We start from the raw sequence: 17,489 nt of genomic DNA, 5'->3' as shown, positions 1-17,489 counted from the left end.
CTTTCCAGTAAGGGCAGATGGTGGTATTACAGGGAGAAGGAAGAATGTAGCAGAAGCACTGAGGAGAGAAATGGGCCAGTGGTCCCCTGTGCTTTGGGCTGTGTTGTCTTGGGAATGATGCTAAATAACTGCCACACCCAGACACACATTTACGAGCAATGACTACTTCCTGGACACTAGCAGTGACACATTAGGGAGTTGGCGTCTTTGACTTCCTTTCTAAAAACACTTGTACATGATAATATTCAGGGTTTGTGACAGAACCCAATCCTGAATTTCTAGAAACAAAAGGCTATTGAAGTGAAGGGCTACATAGAAAGTTACAATGGCATTTTGAATTTGTTGCTTTTTCTGTTACTAAACCTAATACTCATCAACTAACATAATTTTAATTCCCATGTCGAGTCACTTTCATTCAACACACATTTATTAGCTATATTTTTATATTTCTCCTCATGCTTTGAAACTGCTTTCTAATCCATGTCTCCTACTCCTAGCTCAATGAATTCACAGCAGAAAGAACTAACAAGTCATAATGTTTTCCTGGGAGCCACTGTGGTCTGAGATTTCTGTGAATTTTTGGCTCTAACTCTCTAGTTGGGTAAATTTTGAGAAGCAAGTAGCCTTTCAAAAACGCAGTTTCTTCACGTGGAAAAGACAAAAGCTATTAAAAATGTTTAAGGTCTTATAGAGTACGAAAATGAGAGTTAAAAAGGGCCAGAACATTTGGCCTTTTATTGCAGACTTTTAGCTTTAACAGGAATTGTTAATACCAGATCAATGCAGGGCTCTTCTACTAATCTTGAGAAAAAATCATAACAACCCAGGTAAAGGTAGGATTGCACATTTAAATATTTCATTATATGAAATACTTGACTCTAGTATTCTGATGTTAGGTATTACATTTGTTTTAATCAGATATCCAATAGAAATTGACTAAGAAAATTACAATCTTGGATAAGTTATGGGTTTTTTTTTTCTTAAAGAATATAAAGGGAAAGAAGGTGAATTGATTCAATGAAGAGTTTAATGTCTCCAGGTCCTGTCCTTGCTTCCCTGACTCGTACAACCAATGCTAGGGGAGGCAGAACCTCCGATAAAGACATCTGGGATTTCAGACCCTGATGCTTCCTGTGGGAATCTTCCCTAAGCCCTGCCCTGCCCTCACCCTCCTGGGGCCTTCCCAAAATACTGCAGGTACTACCTTGAAATGAGAAGGTGCTTGTAAGAAGAAAGAAGAAAGAGAAGAGACTGTGAGAAAAAAAATTGAATTTGAGAGGAAAGCTCTACATATTGTTGAACAGCTTTCAGAAGAAAATATTACAAAAGAATTCTTAAGGGAGTGTGGGAAATTATCACACTTGCTCATACAGCAATGTCATGAATGAATGATCTATTATCCAGCTCTGTCATAAGAAGCTAGGCATTGTACCAAACAGAAATACACAATTTCCTCTAAAACCAGTAAAACCTATGCTATTAGTGAGAGAAAGTGTTTTTCAGCAATTTTGTTATAAAATATCTATTTTTTGAAGCCCAAATTCCAGTGTGGGTTGGAAGAGAAGAAAGGCTGCTACAGGAAGTACAAAGTACACTCCAAAGTGGCCATTCTGGAGAAGTACAGTTATACTGTAAGGCCATTCAAATATCCGATACCAACAACCCTGGCCACTTTGAGAAGTGGTATGAATCTAGTTCTTCTAGCACTTATAGTGATGAGCAGTGTAATGAGCAAGAGTTTTTTTACCCTCCATTTTTCCAGGTGAAAGACCTAATGCAACATGTGTAAGTCCATAGCTGTGAAATAAAATCACGAATAAGAAAGCTGATCAAAATGCTCACTTCAAGCAAGAAGACAAAGAACAGTAATAGATGTTAATATGTAGTTAGGCAATTACAGATTAGATAGTCGGGGAAGCTGCTACTTAAGAACTTCTTCACAAAAAATACTCAAATTACTTCAAATAGTCCTTTGAGGAAAAAAATTAGAAACCTTGAAAATAACTCTAGTAGGCACAAGTAAGAAAAGTGATGAGCATTTTAGGAGGAAGTTTACCAAATCAAAACAAGTTTCTAGAGAAGCTTCTAGTTCAGTGCACATGTGTCCTGAAGTTGCAAAGGCAAACCCACTTTCATTTCTGAAGGAGACTTTGAGTGGAAGATAAAAGAAACTTTGAAGGTTTTATAGAGCCAGAATTATGCTTCGGTATGTCTGAAATCCTCTTCAGCTCCTCTGGTTAAAGAAGAACTTGATGAAGTTCTTAAACAGCATAAAGTCTGACCCAGATAGTCATTTCTGCAAAGCAGGAATCTCTGGAGAGCTTGGATGAGTCCTTGCCTCTTGGTGCCCAGATACAGTCATTTAACCACTGCTAAGTTACCAGACCTTGAAAAAAGAAACTGAGCCCTGGCTGTGGTGGCTCAGTGGACTGAGCATGGGCCTGTGAACGAAAGGGTCGCCAGTTTGATTCGCAGTCTAGGGTACATGCCTGGGTTGTGCTGGGTCCTCAGTAGAAGGTGCATGAGAGGCAACCACACATTGATGTTTCTCTCCCTCTCTTTCTCCTTCCCTTCCCCTCTCTCTAAAAATAAATAAATAAAATCTAAAAAAAGAGAAAAGAACCTGAAACGTTAAAACTAAGGATCAGAAAGTTTTATAGAGGATGATGTGTTTTAAATGAAGAAACCACCCAATCACAAGACTCAGAAGCATATGACCTTTCCACTGATAGATTCAAGTTCTTAGAACCAAATTAGAAAACACATCATACTTGAAAAGTTGAGTAAAGTATTACCTGGGTGTTTGGGACCTCTTCAGATTGCATTAGGAGGTACTCACACACAAGTTAAAAATCCTGTCCGAAGTTTTAGATAACAAATAGAGATATCATACACAAACTGCAGAATGAGCCTTAGTTGCTGTGGTGTTGCTGCCATTGCTCACTTCAATTCTTGCCATTCAGACGTATTCTCAGGGAAAATATGGTGTTTTCACACTTTATGGCCACACTGCTTGAATAATTGAGTTTAAAGAATGAAGACCTTGAAGTTTTAACCATCATATTTAGAAGTAGCTATTAATCACAGTGGTATAATCCACAAAGAATGAAGAAAAAATGAACTTCTGTATGCCATTTCTTGAATTCTAGCCATAGTAACAGTCTAGAGGTGACTAATAACTACCTTTATTCTGAGAAGAACCTTTGCTTTCTTAGAGTACCTCCCAGGCCTTAACTGTACAGTGACTTCCCCAGACAGAGGAGAACCAACACTTTTTCCAACAAAGATAACCAAGTCCTTGCACCCCTGGCTATAAAAGCATTATACGTTTATTTGAAAACAAAAGTTAAAGCCTTAAATTAAAATTATGTGAATACTTACAAAAAAAGAATTTCAACTTTTTTTGTTATTTAAAAAGTACAGTTTTGAATGAAAAAAATTACTTCATTAGCTCCAAAGTTCTTATCAATCAAGCATTGTCAAAGTGGTCTCCTAACCAGCTACATGAGGATCATCGGGTAGTTCACTAGCATTGTTCGTTCTTGAGTCCCACTCCTGAATTACTGAGTTGGAGACTCTTCGGAGAGTCAGGACTGGATGACTTGGGATGGTATCATAGAGTTGGATCAATAACTTCTTATTCTCACTCTAGGTGCTTATTATTCTCTGAGGGCTCATTCTTTCAACACATTTTTAGGCACTACTCTGTTCAGGAAACTATTTTCAGAACAGTTTAATTATCAGTGAACTAAAGAACAAGGTTGTCACATACATGAACTTTTACTGCGATATGTGGAAACATAATAAACAAAAAACAGTGAGTAAAATACACTCTACTCTCAGGTAGTGCTCTGAGTGTTAAGAGGGCAGCTGGGAGGGGAGGAGAAGTGGAAATGTACTATTCAGAGTTGTCTGGGAAGGAAACATTGCAGAGATGGCACCTGAGCAGAGAGAGCCTCATGCAGAGGGGAAGATGAGCCCAGTGACTATTCAAGTTTGTACTGCACAAGAGCATCAGACTCAGGAAGAGTCAATGTTGAAATTTCCTTTTGTTTTTCTTTTTGGTCAACACAAGAATATGTCACCAATACTTCTTCTCTTTCTAAAATCTCCCAAGAACAGCGCTGACTGATATGGCTTGGTTGGTTGGAGTATCTTTCAATAATCGAACAGTTGCCAGCTTGATTCCTGGTTGGGACACATACTTGGGTTGCCAGTTCAACCTCTGATTAAGGACCAACCCTATGAGAGGCAACTAATCCATGTTTTTCTCTTGCAGTATACTCTCTCTCCCCCTCTCTCTCTCTCTCCCCCTCTCCCCCCACCTCAGGCAAAGTGTGCATCACATTTTTTTTCCCAAGAGGTATGGGAATGTTTCATTTTAAGGAAGCCCCTTAACATGGACTTATCTAAAAACAGTTTCCCCAGAATGACCATTACAATTCCAAATTATCCAAAAAAGCCCCTATTTTTTTCAGAAAAGAATGAGATCTTGGACAAGGACTCCATGGAACCTATCCTGCCTTTGGATTCTCTAAAATATCTTAAATATGTTCCCAACAGCTGTTTCAAAATGCCAAGAATCATGTTTTCCTTTTTTTAAAGACAAGATGAATGACTTACCATGAACTTTTAATGAAGAGACAGAAACAGAACAGTACAAACAGAAATAGAAATTAAGTGTCCACAATAAAGTTGGAGAGCTCAGAATGCAGCATGAGCAGAGCTCGCACACTAAAAAGACAGTTTACAAACCAGTAACATTCAAACCAAACCTTTAATGAGGATCAGTGGTATATTGTTCCAAAGCAGTTCATTAAGGCAGTGACTGTTTATTCTTCACAATGATTGATAAAAAGCTAAATAAAAATGACTGAACTGCCCTGGCTGGTGGAGCTCACTGGATTGAGCGCGGGCCTGCGAACCACACGATCACGGTTCGATTCTCAGTCAGGGCACATGCCTGGGTTGCAGGGAGTTCCCAGTTGGGGACACATGAGAGGCAACCACACATTGATATTTCTCTCCCTCTCTCCTTCCCTTCCTCTCTGCCTGAAAATAAATAAATAAAATATTTTTTAAAAAATGACTGAACTGGGTTGGTCTTCTCAGAAACCATCAAGTCTGATTTTGGTTTGATTTGATTGTTTAAAAGGACATTTGAGTTCTGTCCAGCTGTGTTAACTCTCAATAATTGCTACGCATACAACCATATACAGGATTTGTGTGAATTTGTTTTTACCAAACATATTTTGTGCATGTGAAAGCTAAGATAGTAAATATTTGACTTTTGGCAAGCTACATATTCACTTTCCCATCTTTTCTTCATCTTCCACTTAAAGCTGAAAAAAAGAAAAGAGAAAAGAAAAGATAATTATTAGCTGGTAGGCTGTACAAAAATAATCCATGGGTGAGAATTGGCACAAAAAACATAATTTGTCCATCCCTGGTTTAGCATGCTGTAAATTGATTGTGGGATCCCACTGAACATGTATTTTTAACTTTATAAGGAACTGCCAAACTGTTTTCCAAAAAAAGCTGTACCATTTTGCATTGCTCTCAGCAATGTGTGAGTGTCTGTTGTTTTCTGTTATTATTAGCAGTTGGTATTTCCATGTTTTGTTATTCTTCTTTTAGTCCTTCTAATGTGTGTAGTAATATCTTATTTTGGTGTTTATATGTATTTCCCTAGTGGTTAATGTACTTAAGAATTAATTGTTTTATGAGCTTGTGAACTGTCTATATATTTCCTTTAAAAATGTCTGCTCAAATCCTTTAAACACCCTTTTCATTGTTGTTCAAGTACAGTTGTCTCCATTTTCCGCCACCTCTGTCCCCCACTTCACCCACCCCCATGTCCCATCTTCAATCCTCCCCACTTTGGCTTTGTCCATGGGTCCTTCTCACATGTCCCTTGATGACCCTTCCTCTTCTTTCCCCCATTGCCCCCCACTCCTCTCTGCTTACTGTCAGTTTGGTTTTTATTGAACCAGTTATAAGTTGTGCTGTTTTTCCTATTGTTGATTTTTAAGAGTTCTTTTTATAGTCAGCACACAAATTATTTGTCGATTATGTGATATGAAAATATTTTCACCAAGTCTGTAGCTCATCTTTCTATGGTTGTAAAAGTGTCTTTCACAGAACAAAGAATTTTAAGTTTGAGGATGGCTAATGTATTGACTTTTTTCCTTTATGGATTGTGCTTTTTGTGTCATGCCAGAGAACTTTTCACCCAAACTTAATCGCCAAAGGCTTCTTTGACCCCTGTTTGATTTAGAAGTGTGCTGTTTTATTTTCAAGTGTTTGAATATTTTTCAATTTTCTTTTTATTTCTGATCTCTAGTTTAATTCTATTGTGGTCACAGAACATTCACTGTACGGTTTCAGTTTTTTAATTTTCTTATTTTTTGTTTTTGAATTAGTATAATGCTTTATCTTGTTGAACTCTTTGTTTGCATTTAAAAGAATGTTTACTCTGTTGTTTGTTGGAGTGTTCAATAAATACCAATTACATTCACTTGCTTAATGGTGTTTTACAGCTCTATATTCTTATTGATTTTCTATTTACTTATTATCTAAATTATTGTGAGCAAGGCATTGAATTCTTCAGTAATAACTGTGTAGGTTTTTCTTTTTCTCCTAGCAGTCTTTTTGGTTTTGCTTTGCATGTGTCAGGACACTGTCGTTAGATGTAGTCGTATTTGGGATCGTTATCTTTTTGTTCAATTGATACATTCTTTATCATGTAATGTCCTACTTCATCCCCAGTGATTTGCTTTCTGTACAGTCCACTTGTTCTGACATTGGGCTATAGATCAAGTTTCGTTTTGGTCCGTGTTTCCATGGCAAGTCCTTTTCCACCTTCTATTTTGTTCCCATCTCTATCATTACAATTAAAGTGCAGATGGTGTGTGTAGAGATGGAATTTAGTTGAGTCCCTTTTAATTTGTTCTGGCAATCAGTGTCTTTTAATTGTGGCATTTAAACCATTTAAGTTTAATGTGAACATTAATATGTTTTGACTTAGGTTTACCACTTTATTATTAGCTTTCTGTTCTTCAGTTTTTTTAAATTTTTCTTATTCCCCCCCTTTTTTGCCTTTTCTTTGATCATGTTTTGTTTTGTTTTTATAATATTAAGTTATGTATAGAGTTTTGAATTGTATCACTTCGTGTAGTTTTTTTTGTTTTAGTGGTTACTTAGAAATTATCGTCTACATAATATATAATCTACATAATATGCAATGTATTAATAGTTATTATTTGCATACATTAAATACAAATAAACATTTTAATCATCTTAAAACTATTGTTGTATCACTTTAAATAAATTATAAAAACCTTACTATTAGTAGTTACACAGTCAGTTCTTTATACCTTTCTCTGTGTTGTAGTCATCATACACATTACAGCTACATACACTGATACCCAATCAGATAATGTCTATTTTTTCTTTCTAAATTTAAAACTGTGTACTGTACATATTTTAAAATATTAAAGAAGAGAAGATAGACTGTCACACTTAGCTAGATATCTGCTATTCCTGTTGTTCTCCCTTCCTCTCTGAAGTTCAAATTCCTCTTCAGTATTACATCTTTTCATCCTCAAGACTCTCCTTCAGTGTTTCATTTAGATGGATCTAGTGGCTAGAACTTCCTGGTTTTCCTTCCCCTGAGGATGTTTACATTATGCCTTCATTCCTCATGTATATTTTTAGATTCTGTACTGACAATTACTTTTTTCAGACACGTAAGATTTTTATTTCATTGTTTTCTAGCGTCCGTAGAATTTGATGGAAGTCGTGTAGTTGTTAGAATTGTTGGTCCTTTATTGGCCATTACTATTTTTCTCTGGTTGCTTTAAGAAATTATTTTTCTTTTCTTGTCTTTAGTTTTGAACTGCTTGATTACAACATGTCTGGCATCATATATTTGACTGTCTCCTTGAAATTCACCAAGATTTTTGAATATGTATGTTTAACTCTTTGAGGAATTTTCAACTATTATTTCTTAAAATCCTATTGCAGCCTACTCTTTCTTCTTCGCTTCTGGTATTCCAATGATATAAATATTACACCTTTTGACGTTAGCCTATGTGTCATATTCATTCTCTCCTTTTGTAAAGTGATTTTATTTATTTATTTTTGGAGAGAGGAGAAGGGAAGTAGAAAGAGAGGGAGAGAAACATCAATGTGTGGTCCCCTCTCATGTGGCCGCCTCTCATGCGGCCTCCACTGGGGACCTGGCCCACAACCAAGGCATGCGCCCTGACTTGGAATCAAACCAGTGACCCTTTAATTTGCAGGCCCACACTCAATCCACTGATGTTCATTCTCTTGTAATCTCTTTTTTTCTCTGATGCAAAGATCATACCACTTCTTTTGATACATGTGTAAGTTCATGGACTCTTTTCTCTGCCATCTGTACTCTATTCTCCAGTCCTTTTTGAAACTACTGCAATTATTATTTATTGTATTTTAGTCATAAAGTTTTAACTTATTTCTTGTTAAAATATTTTACTTCTCTGCTGCTGAAACCTATCACCTTTTCATTCATTACAATAGCAATTTCCTTTATGTAATACATTAGGGTGATACCAGCTTTTCTTAAAATCTTTATCTGATCATTCCAATAGTCATGTTCTTTTAGGGATGATATTCATTGACTATTTTCTTATCAGGGACATTGAGTTGATTTTAATTCTTATCTTGAATAATTTTGGATTTTATCTTATGTGACATTGTATCCTTTTTAAATCCTATGGTGAATGTTGATTCCTTTGGTTTATCTTAGCCCATAGTCTACCTGGATAAATTTAGTTTACAAGGACCTTTCCTGCAAACCTGCCACTTAGTCATCAATCTGAGATCTAGGATCAGTTCTAACAGTTCTTTTACACTTTTTAGGGTTAGATAAACTCAGACACAGTTCAGAGGTGAGCTCAGGATTTTGTGTACAACTTCATATGATCATTTTCTTAAGCCCGCTGTCTTTGCAATAAGCTTAAAACTTTCCTGCTCCCAGAGGCCTACTTTAATTTTTCTTTGGCCAGAAAACAGAAATTATAATTTACATTTTTGTTCTGCACTTTGTGGAACTATGCTTGCTTCTGATGATGCAAGACATCAGAAAACAAAAGCAACCAGAGTCATACCATATTCTTAGAACCATTTGATAATCTGGCTAGAGAGAAGTGGTTTCTTACTCAGTGATTCAGGTGCATGTGCAGCTGCTGCTGTTGTAACTGTCCCCCATGTCACAAAGTTGACTGGTGATCACCATGGAAGACAACACACACACACACACACATGCACACACACACACAGATGGAAAAAAAACCCCTAGAGTACTTCTCTAAATTATACTTAAAAAGAAGAAACACTTATTTTAAAATATTTTTAGAAGAATGTTATTAAGCTGGTTTTTCAGAATTAGTCCTTAGGAAATTTGAGATACAGTGTTCTTTGTGTCATATAATGAAAGCAATAAGTTCTGGGCTCATTGGTTTCCTTCTGGACGTTGTTTGTATAGTGATAAAATGTTCACCTAGTTTTTCAAAACGCTATGGTATCAGAGATTAAAAGACATAAACAATCCAGTTTAACGAGTATTCCAAATTGCTAAATTCAAATCAATATTGCCAACAACAAGAACAACCAAAACCTAATCACATTAATATCACAAGTATATAGATTACAACAATTTTGCAATTAGATTATCTTTATCCAACAAATTCCTGTTCACTGCTTATAATCTCCTTAATAGTATGAAAGGTTCAAATACACAAAACATAAATGAATCAAACAAGCTGGAAACTTTCTGCTTGACATCACTAATTATAATGTAATCAGCAACAAGGTCATGTTCACCAATCTGCAGAAACATTGTGTATCTTTAAGGAGGGTACTTTTTTCTTTCTTGTTTCTTTTCTTTTTCTTATTAAATTTGAGAACAGAAATCTTAGTTTAAAAAATTATGTTAGATTTCTCAAAAGAGCAATCATAATGTGTTGGAATTTTATCCCAGGATTTCTAATCAGAAGAGCACTGTGATAATGCACCTATATCCACACATCACATGGCTTTTTAAAGGGGTTTCTTCTTTTCATAAACATATGGAAGAAAAGATGCTTCACATATCAACTCTTTCAAAACAAATAAGCAAGTATATTTCTTGTAGTGGTTAACTTCTTCACAGAGATTTTCTTTTTAATCTCTACACTTTCAATCAAAAGGCAGCATTAAAATCTAACAGTCACAGCAACCAATCACAGAAAATACCTAGTTACTTAAAAAAATAACTTTTGAGCAATCATAATCCTGGATTTTGAGTCAGTTTTGCTTCTTCATATCAAGTTATATCTTAGACTTTTGAAGTGTGTAACAAGTGGAAAGTGAAATCTCTATGCTCAATGGTAAATAAGTCAATTCAAACTAAATGATATTTTAAGAAAAGAAAGATTTACTCTACAAAATAGATCAAGCTAAACTTTTAGTCTAATCAAAATATAAAACTAATAATACTCCAACAATAAACATTAATTATGTGGAATGGATTAAATGTCTGCAATTTTGATAAGAAATATTTATATTCATTTCACACACTGAGAGTCCTATTTAATGTTGGCTTATCTGTATACATTAACTCTATGGCATACATATAAAGTTACACACTGGCACCTGATAGATAAGATTATTAATATTTGAATTAAAAATATTCTTTGTATAGATAAGTCAGTTTAAATACTTTTAGAATTTACTTTGTTTTTCATCAAACCATTCACATACTTCTAGATTTTTCTCTTTAATTTGTAAAAAAAATACTTTTGAGTTACTTTGTAGCTCTTCTATTAATCTGCATAAATGAAGCTGCTTTCTGGGTTAAACTTGAGACATATAAATAAACTGAATGGGAAAACAAGTAAAGTTTAGAATGATAGACATTTTTAATACATTTTAAATGTTACTCAGAAGCAATCAAGTGAATGTCCATACTCTTGAGCTTTATAGCAATCATATTCTAACTTTTTTCAAGAGGCGAGACTTCCAGCCAAATGATTCTAAGATTTTCCACTCAAGGCCTAACTGAGGTGAAGCTTGTTTGTAGAAAGCTGACACTCCTGAGTTCTTAGAGTTCTTAGACCATATGCAGTCAAATGAACCTTTAAGGAGGCTGTTATAGGTCAAATTGTGTACCCTAAAAAGTCATGTGCTGAAGTCCTAACCACTACTACCACAGAATATGACCTTAATAGAGTTAAAATAAGGTCATTGGGGTGGACTCTAGTCCAATGTGGCTTATGAAGAGGGGATTTTTGGAGACAGACAGGGATACATGCAGGAAGAACTTCTGTGATCATGAAGACAGCCACTTACAGGTTAAGTAGAAAAGCCTAGGGCAGATCCTCCCCTCACAGTCCTCAGAAAGAACAAATCCAACACCTTGATTTTGAACTTCCAGCCTCCGGATAGTGCTTAAGCATTTCCAGTGTTTAAGCACTAAGTTTGTAGAGCTCTGATATGAAACCCCTAGGGAACCAACACAGATGGCCTCTAACAAAAAACAGTATTCCCACACCAAGGAGGATTTATAGAAGACAGAGACTTGACTGACAGAGAAATTTCACGAACAATTTCAGTGTACCCAATCTGTGCTAGAATTTGGAGATAAACCTTAGGACAAGGGACAGGAAACATTTGTTATAATAATAGTTTATGAGAACAGGGACGTATTTATTTACATATTGTCCTATGGCTCTTTTTATGTTACAGTGACAGAATGAGTCCTTCCAGCAGAGAGAATATGTTTCACAAAGCTTAAGATACTTGCTCTCTGGACTTTGACAGAATGGGTTTTCCTGGTCTTGCCCAGGACAAGATCACTGCCCAGGCATCCTACCTACTGGGTCTTTCTTTTGCACAATGTCACAGGATCCCCAGATCGTGACTTTTTAGAGTAGATCTCAATAGGATTAAAATGGATGAGGAAGAAGGAAATAAAATCCTTCATTTACTTCTTCATCCCAATTATGAGCTGGAGACAAATCCACAGGAGAAAGAACTTCCAAGTAAAATCAATAAAGGCACTGAAAGCAAGAGCTGTGAAAGAAACAGTTATTCACAGTCTTAAGGCTTAACCAAGATTTTGGGACCCATCAAAATTACATATGTTAATTAAACAGAAAGTAATTATTTAAAGGGAGAGATTGCAGTAAGCTTCATGTTTTTTGTGAAAAGGCCACTGAAGTTCAGGAGAAAACCAAAAAAGACTATTGAGAAATTACAAAAGCCCATGCCCAAAGTGGCAACTCCTACTTTGAAAAAAAAAGAAATATGAATGTCATCATTTCTAAGATACTATTAATATACTGGTATATTGATATTTGGCACTTATTCCAGAATTCATGATCAGTGCCAAAACCAATGAGGACTGAATGATGAAGCATTTTCTCTTGCAGGGTGGTATAATGACTCATACAAATTCTAGCAAGTGGGATGAGTCCAGAAAAAGTGCCGAATGCTGAAACATTTTTTTCTTGTCAAAATACAATGATTGCAGGATTTGACGCATTCTGAAGCCAGTGAGCACTGAGGTATGACTGCACATTTGGGAGAACACCAAATCTTCGATATGCTAAAAGTTTATCAACAGAAAGAAAATATCCTGAAGAACAAAAAATGACTGGTTTATGTTAATCCAGACATGACTTTGGAAGAAAATAATAAATGCAATAAATGTTTTTATAAACAAGACTCTCCCAAGATCATGAAGACATATTTTAAAAATCCTCCTACAAGGCCTACAAGATGTTGAGCTATGCAACAGACAAGCCACTGGCACTGAAACAGTAAGAAGTGTGTTTGTGCTTTTCACTAAGATGACACCAAAAGCAAAGAAGGAAGCTCCCATACCACTCCCAAAGCAAAAGCTTTGAAAGCAAAGAAAGCATGACAAAAGGCATCCACAGCCACACAGCAAAAAGATCTACACATCCTCCACCCTCCGATGGCCAAAGACACTGTAGCTCTGCAGGCATCCTAAGTATTCTCAGAAGAGTGTCCCCTGGAGAAGCAAGCTTGATCACTATGCCATCATCAAGTTTCCCCTGTGTAAAAAAGACAGAAGACAACAATATACTTGTCTTCATTACGGATGTCAGGGCCAACAAGCACCAGGTCAAACAGGCCATTCAGAAGCTCCATGACATTGATGCAGCCAAGGTCAATACCCTGATCAGGCCTGATGGAGGGAAGAAGGCCTATGTTCAGCTGGCTCAGGACTGTGATGCTTTGGATGTTCCAAAAAAATTGGGAGCATCTAAACTGAGTGTAGTTGGCTAATTCTAAATTTAAAGAAAAACAAAAGAGAACATGCTCTCATCTAGAGCCCTAACCTTCTCCTAGATATTTTCCAGAAGACTCTAAATTTGGACTCTAGCTATAAAAGAGCAGCACATGATTATCAGTAATGATCGATGTGACAGGCAATAACAATGATCATGATAATCTTGAGGATGGGAGTCAAAGACTCATAGCTAACTCCAAGGTCTAGTAGATCATTGGAATCCTAATAAAGGTCCTTATCTTGGAATAAATGCCAAATAACCCCCAGACACTCCTGGAACATATAAAGAATCCTATAACTGAAGAAGATCCAAAAGCTGATCACAATTTGATGATGCTATGTTCAGCTTATTTCTCTTTCCTTCTATATAGAATATGGAAAGAGTTCCTGGGTTGCTATGAAGAATACAGAAGGGAGAGAAAAGGAAAAGGGAGAGAACTTTGACCCATGTAATTATAAGCATAATATTTATGTGCATGATATATTCTTTGTACAGCAGCTGTCTCAATACCCTCAAGGGTTCTTTACTGCTGCCACTTGAGTTCTATATCTCCTCCCCTAGCAAACTCCCCAAGCTACTGTTTCTCATAGTTGCAGATGGGGGTAGTGGGGAGGTGGCAATTGTACAGTCGGTATGTATAAAGGTGAGAGATTGTTCTTCCCAACCTATGGTGCCTACTGTTCCTTTCACATTTCTAATCTTACACTCATTTTTCCATAAGAAAACAAGCCATTCTGGCAGTGCTATGGGAGGTTGGGGGAAGAGGGCAAAGGAGAGCTGGGATGGGGAGAGAAATAAAATGAATCTGTATTATTTACAAGTGTGGACCCTACAGGAGATATCACCCAGGTGTACACATGAGTTTTAAGTAGAATTTGTTTGAAGAGCAGAGGCATGAGAAAAATTAATGCTACTTCATAATGAGCCATACTTTGGGCCAGCACGAGACTAGATAACTTAGTCTACAATTGTGTTTTTCTCTCACATAAGAACATTTTATTTTATTTTATTTTTAAATATATTTTTTGATTATACCATTACAGTTGTTCTATTCCCCCCTTCATTCCCCTCCACCCTGCACACCCCCTCCCACCATTGCCCCCCCCCTTTAGGTTATGACCACGTGTCTCAAGTTCTTTAGATTCTATATTTCCCCTACTATTCTTGCCTTCCCCCTATCTATTTTCTACCTACCGTCTATGCTACTTATTTTCTGTATCTTCTCCCCCCTTCTCCTCCTCCCACTCCCCTGTTGCTAACCCTCCATGTGTTCTTCATTTCTATGGTTCCACTCCTGATCTAGTTGTCCTCTTGGTTTGCTTTTGTTTTAGGTGTTGTTGTTAGTAACTGTGAGTTTGCTGTCCTTTCATTGTTCACATTTTTTATCTTCTTTTTCTCAGATAAGTCCCTTTAACATTTTATATAATAAGGGCTTGGTGATGAGGAACTCCTTGAATTTGATCTTATCTGAGAAGCACTTTATCTGCCCTTCCATTCTAAATGAAAGCTTTGTTGGATAGAGCAGTCTTGGCTGTAGGTCTTTGGATTTCATGACTTGGAATACTTTTTTCCAGCCCCTTCTTGCCTGTAAGGTCTCTTTTGAGAAATCCACTGACAGTCTGATGGGAATTCCTTTGTAGGTAGCTGTCCCCTTATCTCTTGCTCTTTCTAGGATTCTCTCCTTCATTTTAATCTTGGCTAATGTAATTATGATGTGCCTTGGTGTGTTCCTTCTTGAGTCCAACTTCTTTGGGACTCTCTGAGCTTCCTGGATTTCCTGGAAGTCTATTTCCTTTGCCAGACTGGGGAAGTTCTCCTTTATTATTTGTTCAAATAAGTTTCCCACTCATGGCTGTTTCTTTTTCCCTTCTGGTACCCCTATAATTAGGATGTTGGAATGTTTAAAGATGTCCTGGAGGTTCCTAAGCCTCTCCTCATTTTTTTGAATTGTTGTAACTTTACTTTTTCCTGTTTGGTCATTTCTTCCTTCCTTCTGGTCCACCCCCTTGATTTGAGTCCCAGTTTCCTTTCCATCACTATTGTTTTCCTTTGCATTTCCCTTCATTTAAATTAGTTTAGCCTTCATATGTTCCTCTAATTTGTGGCTAAAATCAACCAATTCTGTGAGCATCCTGATCACCAGTGTCTTGAATTTCAGTGCATCTGAGAGGTTTGCTATTTCCTTGTCGCTTAGAGTTATCAACTCTGGGGCTTTGAATTTTTCTGGGTCAGCCCGATGCGGAGCTGCCTGGGTGCCTGGGGTTTGGGGGATCTTTCTTGCCTGTCCCCGCTCCGCTGCTGGCTCTGTCCCTCTTACCGGTCTGTTTGAACGGTTCATTGTTGTCGGACTTCTGCATAGTTCAATTTTTCTCTTCTTTGGCTGCAACTTTGTTCTCCAAACCTTTGTTGTATTCGAACTTGGTTGTGGGAGAAGGCACAGTGTTTCCACCTACGCCTTGATCTTGGCAGAAGTCCCTCACATAAGTACATTTTAAAACCCACTTCCTAAATAAAAGAAGTTCCCTACCTATTTGTCTATAAAAGCATCCACAGTGAAATAACACAATTAATATAATGGGGGCAGAGGCCTGCCTGAGTGGTTGACTCCTCATCTGTGATCATTGATGGGGCTGACACAGAGGACATGTCTCATCTTCCATGTGTATTTATTTGAGTGCTTAGTTGAAATTTGACACATAATACACCAATGTAAAGCCCTGAGTTCTAAATAAAATCTTTCAATATTTGTTTTCTAGCCCCCCCAAAAAACTGTTAATGAATCCAATTTTAGTCTAAGAACAATATTTCACCTCATTAATTGGGTCAGGCTTAAACGGTCTCAATGAAAAAGAGGCCCTGCACCTATACAAGCAATCAGGTTGAGATAGAGTGTATGTCTGTAAAACGTCTGCAAAGGTTCAATGAGGTAGTCTAAAGTATAGACAATTATATTACCAAATGATTTGAAGGAAATATAAGCCAGAAATTACTTTTATTTTCCTTACAGTTAAGAGAAATCTTAGTAGAACACAATTATAAACATGTGTATATCTGGGCTATAGTTCAAGCACATGGATTAATTGCTAATGAAACTGCATTTTGTACTGTCAGGAGAGTTGTAATACAACCAAGTTACTAAAGTTCTTATTTATTCGAAGAAGAAGTAGATGAAGAGAACAATCTTTGCCTAATGTATTGACATTACATGTGTATAGATATATAGAATGAAAAAAATAACAAGCCAATTTATCTAGTCAAGACATGTATACAATCATTTACACTTTTTTTTTTAATTTGGCATATCTACAACATCCATTATTCAGGAGTTTAGTACTTGCCTAAATTCTGGTAACTTTTCACTGTGAATGAGGAATCTGATATACTTCCTGAAAAATTACTGTTTTTAAAACTTTCTAATTACTTTGAGAATTTAAAATTGGGAGTAATTGGTAGTTTAACTTTTTTCATGGAACACATTAAATATGATAGATTTTTAGCAAAAGATTCTATAGGTATAAGCTATATTTTAAAATATAAATGGAAAAGATGAATTCTTTTTCACAAAACCTAATGTTATCCTTGGGAGAAATTGAAGTTATTTAGTATCCTTTGTGAAGTTAATTACTTGTTTGCATTGGATTAACAATGCCAAATGGAAGAATGTGAAGTAATTGAATAAGCATTTTGTACATTTTCTTCTATTTCAGTTGATTTATCATTAGTGAATAAGGATGAAAATGCCATCTATTTCTCAGGAAACTCCCTTGGCCTTCAACCAAAAATAGTTAAAACATATCTGGAGGAAGAACTACAAAAGTGGGCCAAAATGTGAGTATGATTTCAAAAGCTATCACTCACCATCTCATGTTAGAATTTTAAAAGTCACACTAGATTGTCTAATATTTGAAAAGGTATATAATAAAATTTCAGGGCAGAAAGAAATTTTTGTGAACATGTCACTCAACACTATCATTTTACTGACAAAATAAATGAGATCAGTACATAAGATCATGTGATAAGTTACTGTCAGAGTCAAGAGTAAAACTTTTAAAATATTAAAAAAGTTAAGTCTCTTTTCTGCTTGTCATAGTTAAAACATATATAATTATTTTGTTTTATCTCTTTAATGACTAACAAAGGAGTTAA

The 17,489-nt window shown here is 36.2% G+C and overlaps 1 protein-coding gene across 1 annotated transcript in view; it reads left to right on the top strand.

Annotated features, from left to right (window-relative positions):
* Positions 1–17,489, top strand: part of LOC118984195 (kynureninase) — a 75,779-nt gene that overhangs the window by 11,547 nt on the left and 46,743 nt on the right. The window contains exon 3 of the mRNA XM_037041966.1: positions 17,051–17,171. Within this exon, the coding sequence (XP_036897861.1) occupies positions 17,051–17,171 (121 nt within the window). The remainder of the gene's footprint in view (positions 1–17,050; positions 17,172–17,489) is intronic.

This window comes from Sturnira hondurensis, unplaced genomic scaffold, assembly GCF_014824575.4.
Source record: "Sturnira hondurensis isolate 20B ecotype Veracruz unplaced genomic scaffold, ASM1482457v3 Scaffold0003464, whole genome shotgun sequence".
Taxonomy (NCBI): domain Eukaryota; kingdom Metazoa; phylum Chordata; class Mammalia; order Chiroptera; family Phyllostomidae; genus Sturnira; species Sturnira hondurensis.
The sequence above is the reverse complement of the archived record's forward strand: the minus strand, read 5'-3'. Positions and strand labels throughout refer to the sequence as shown.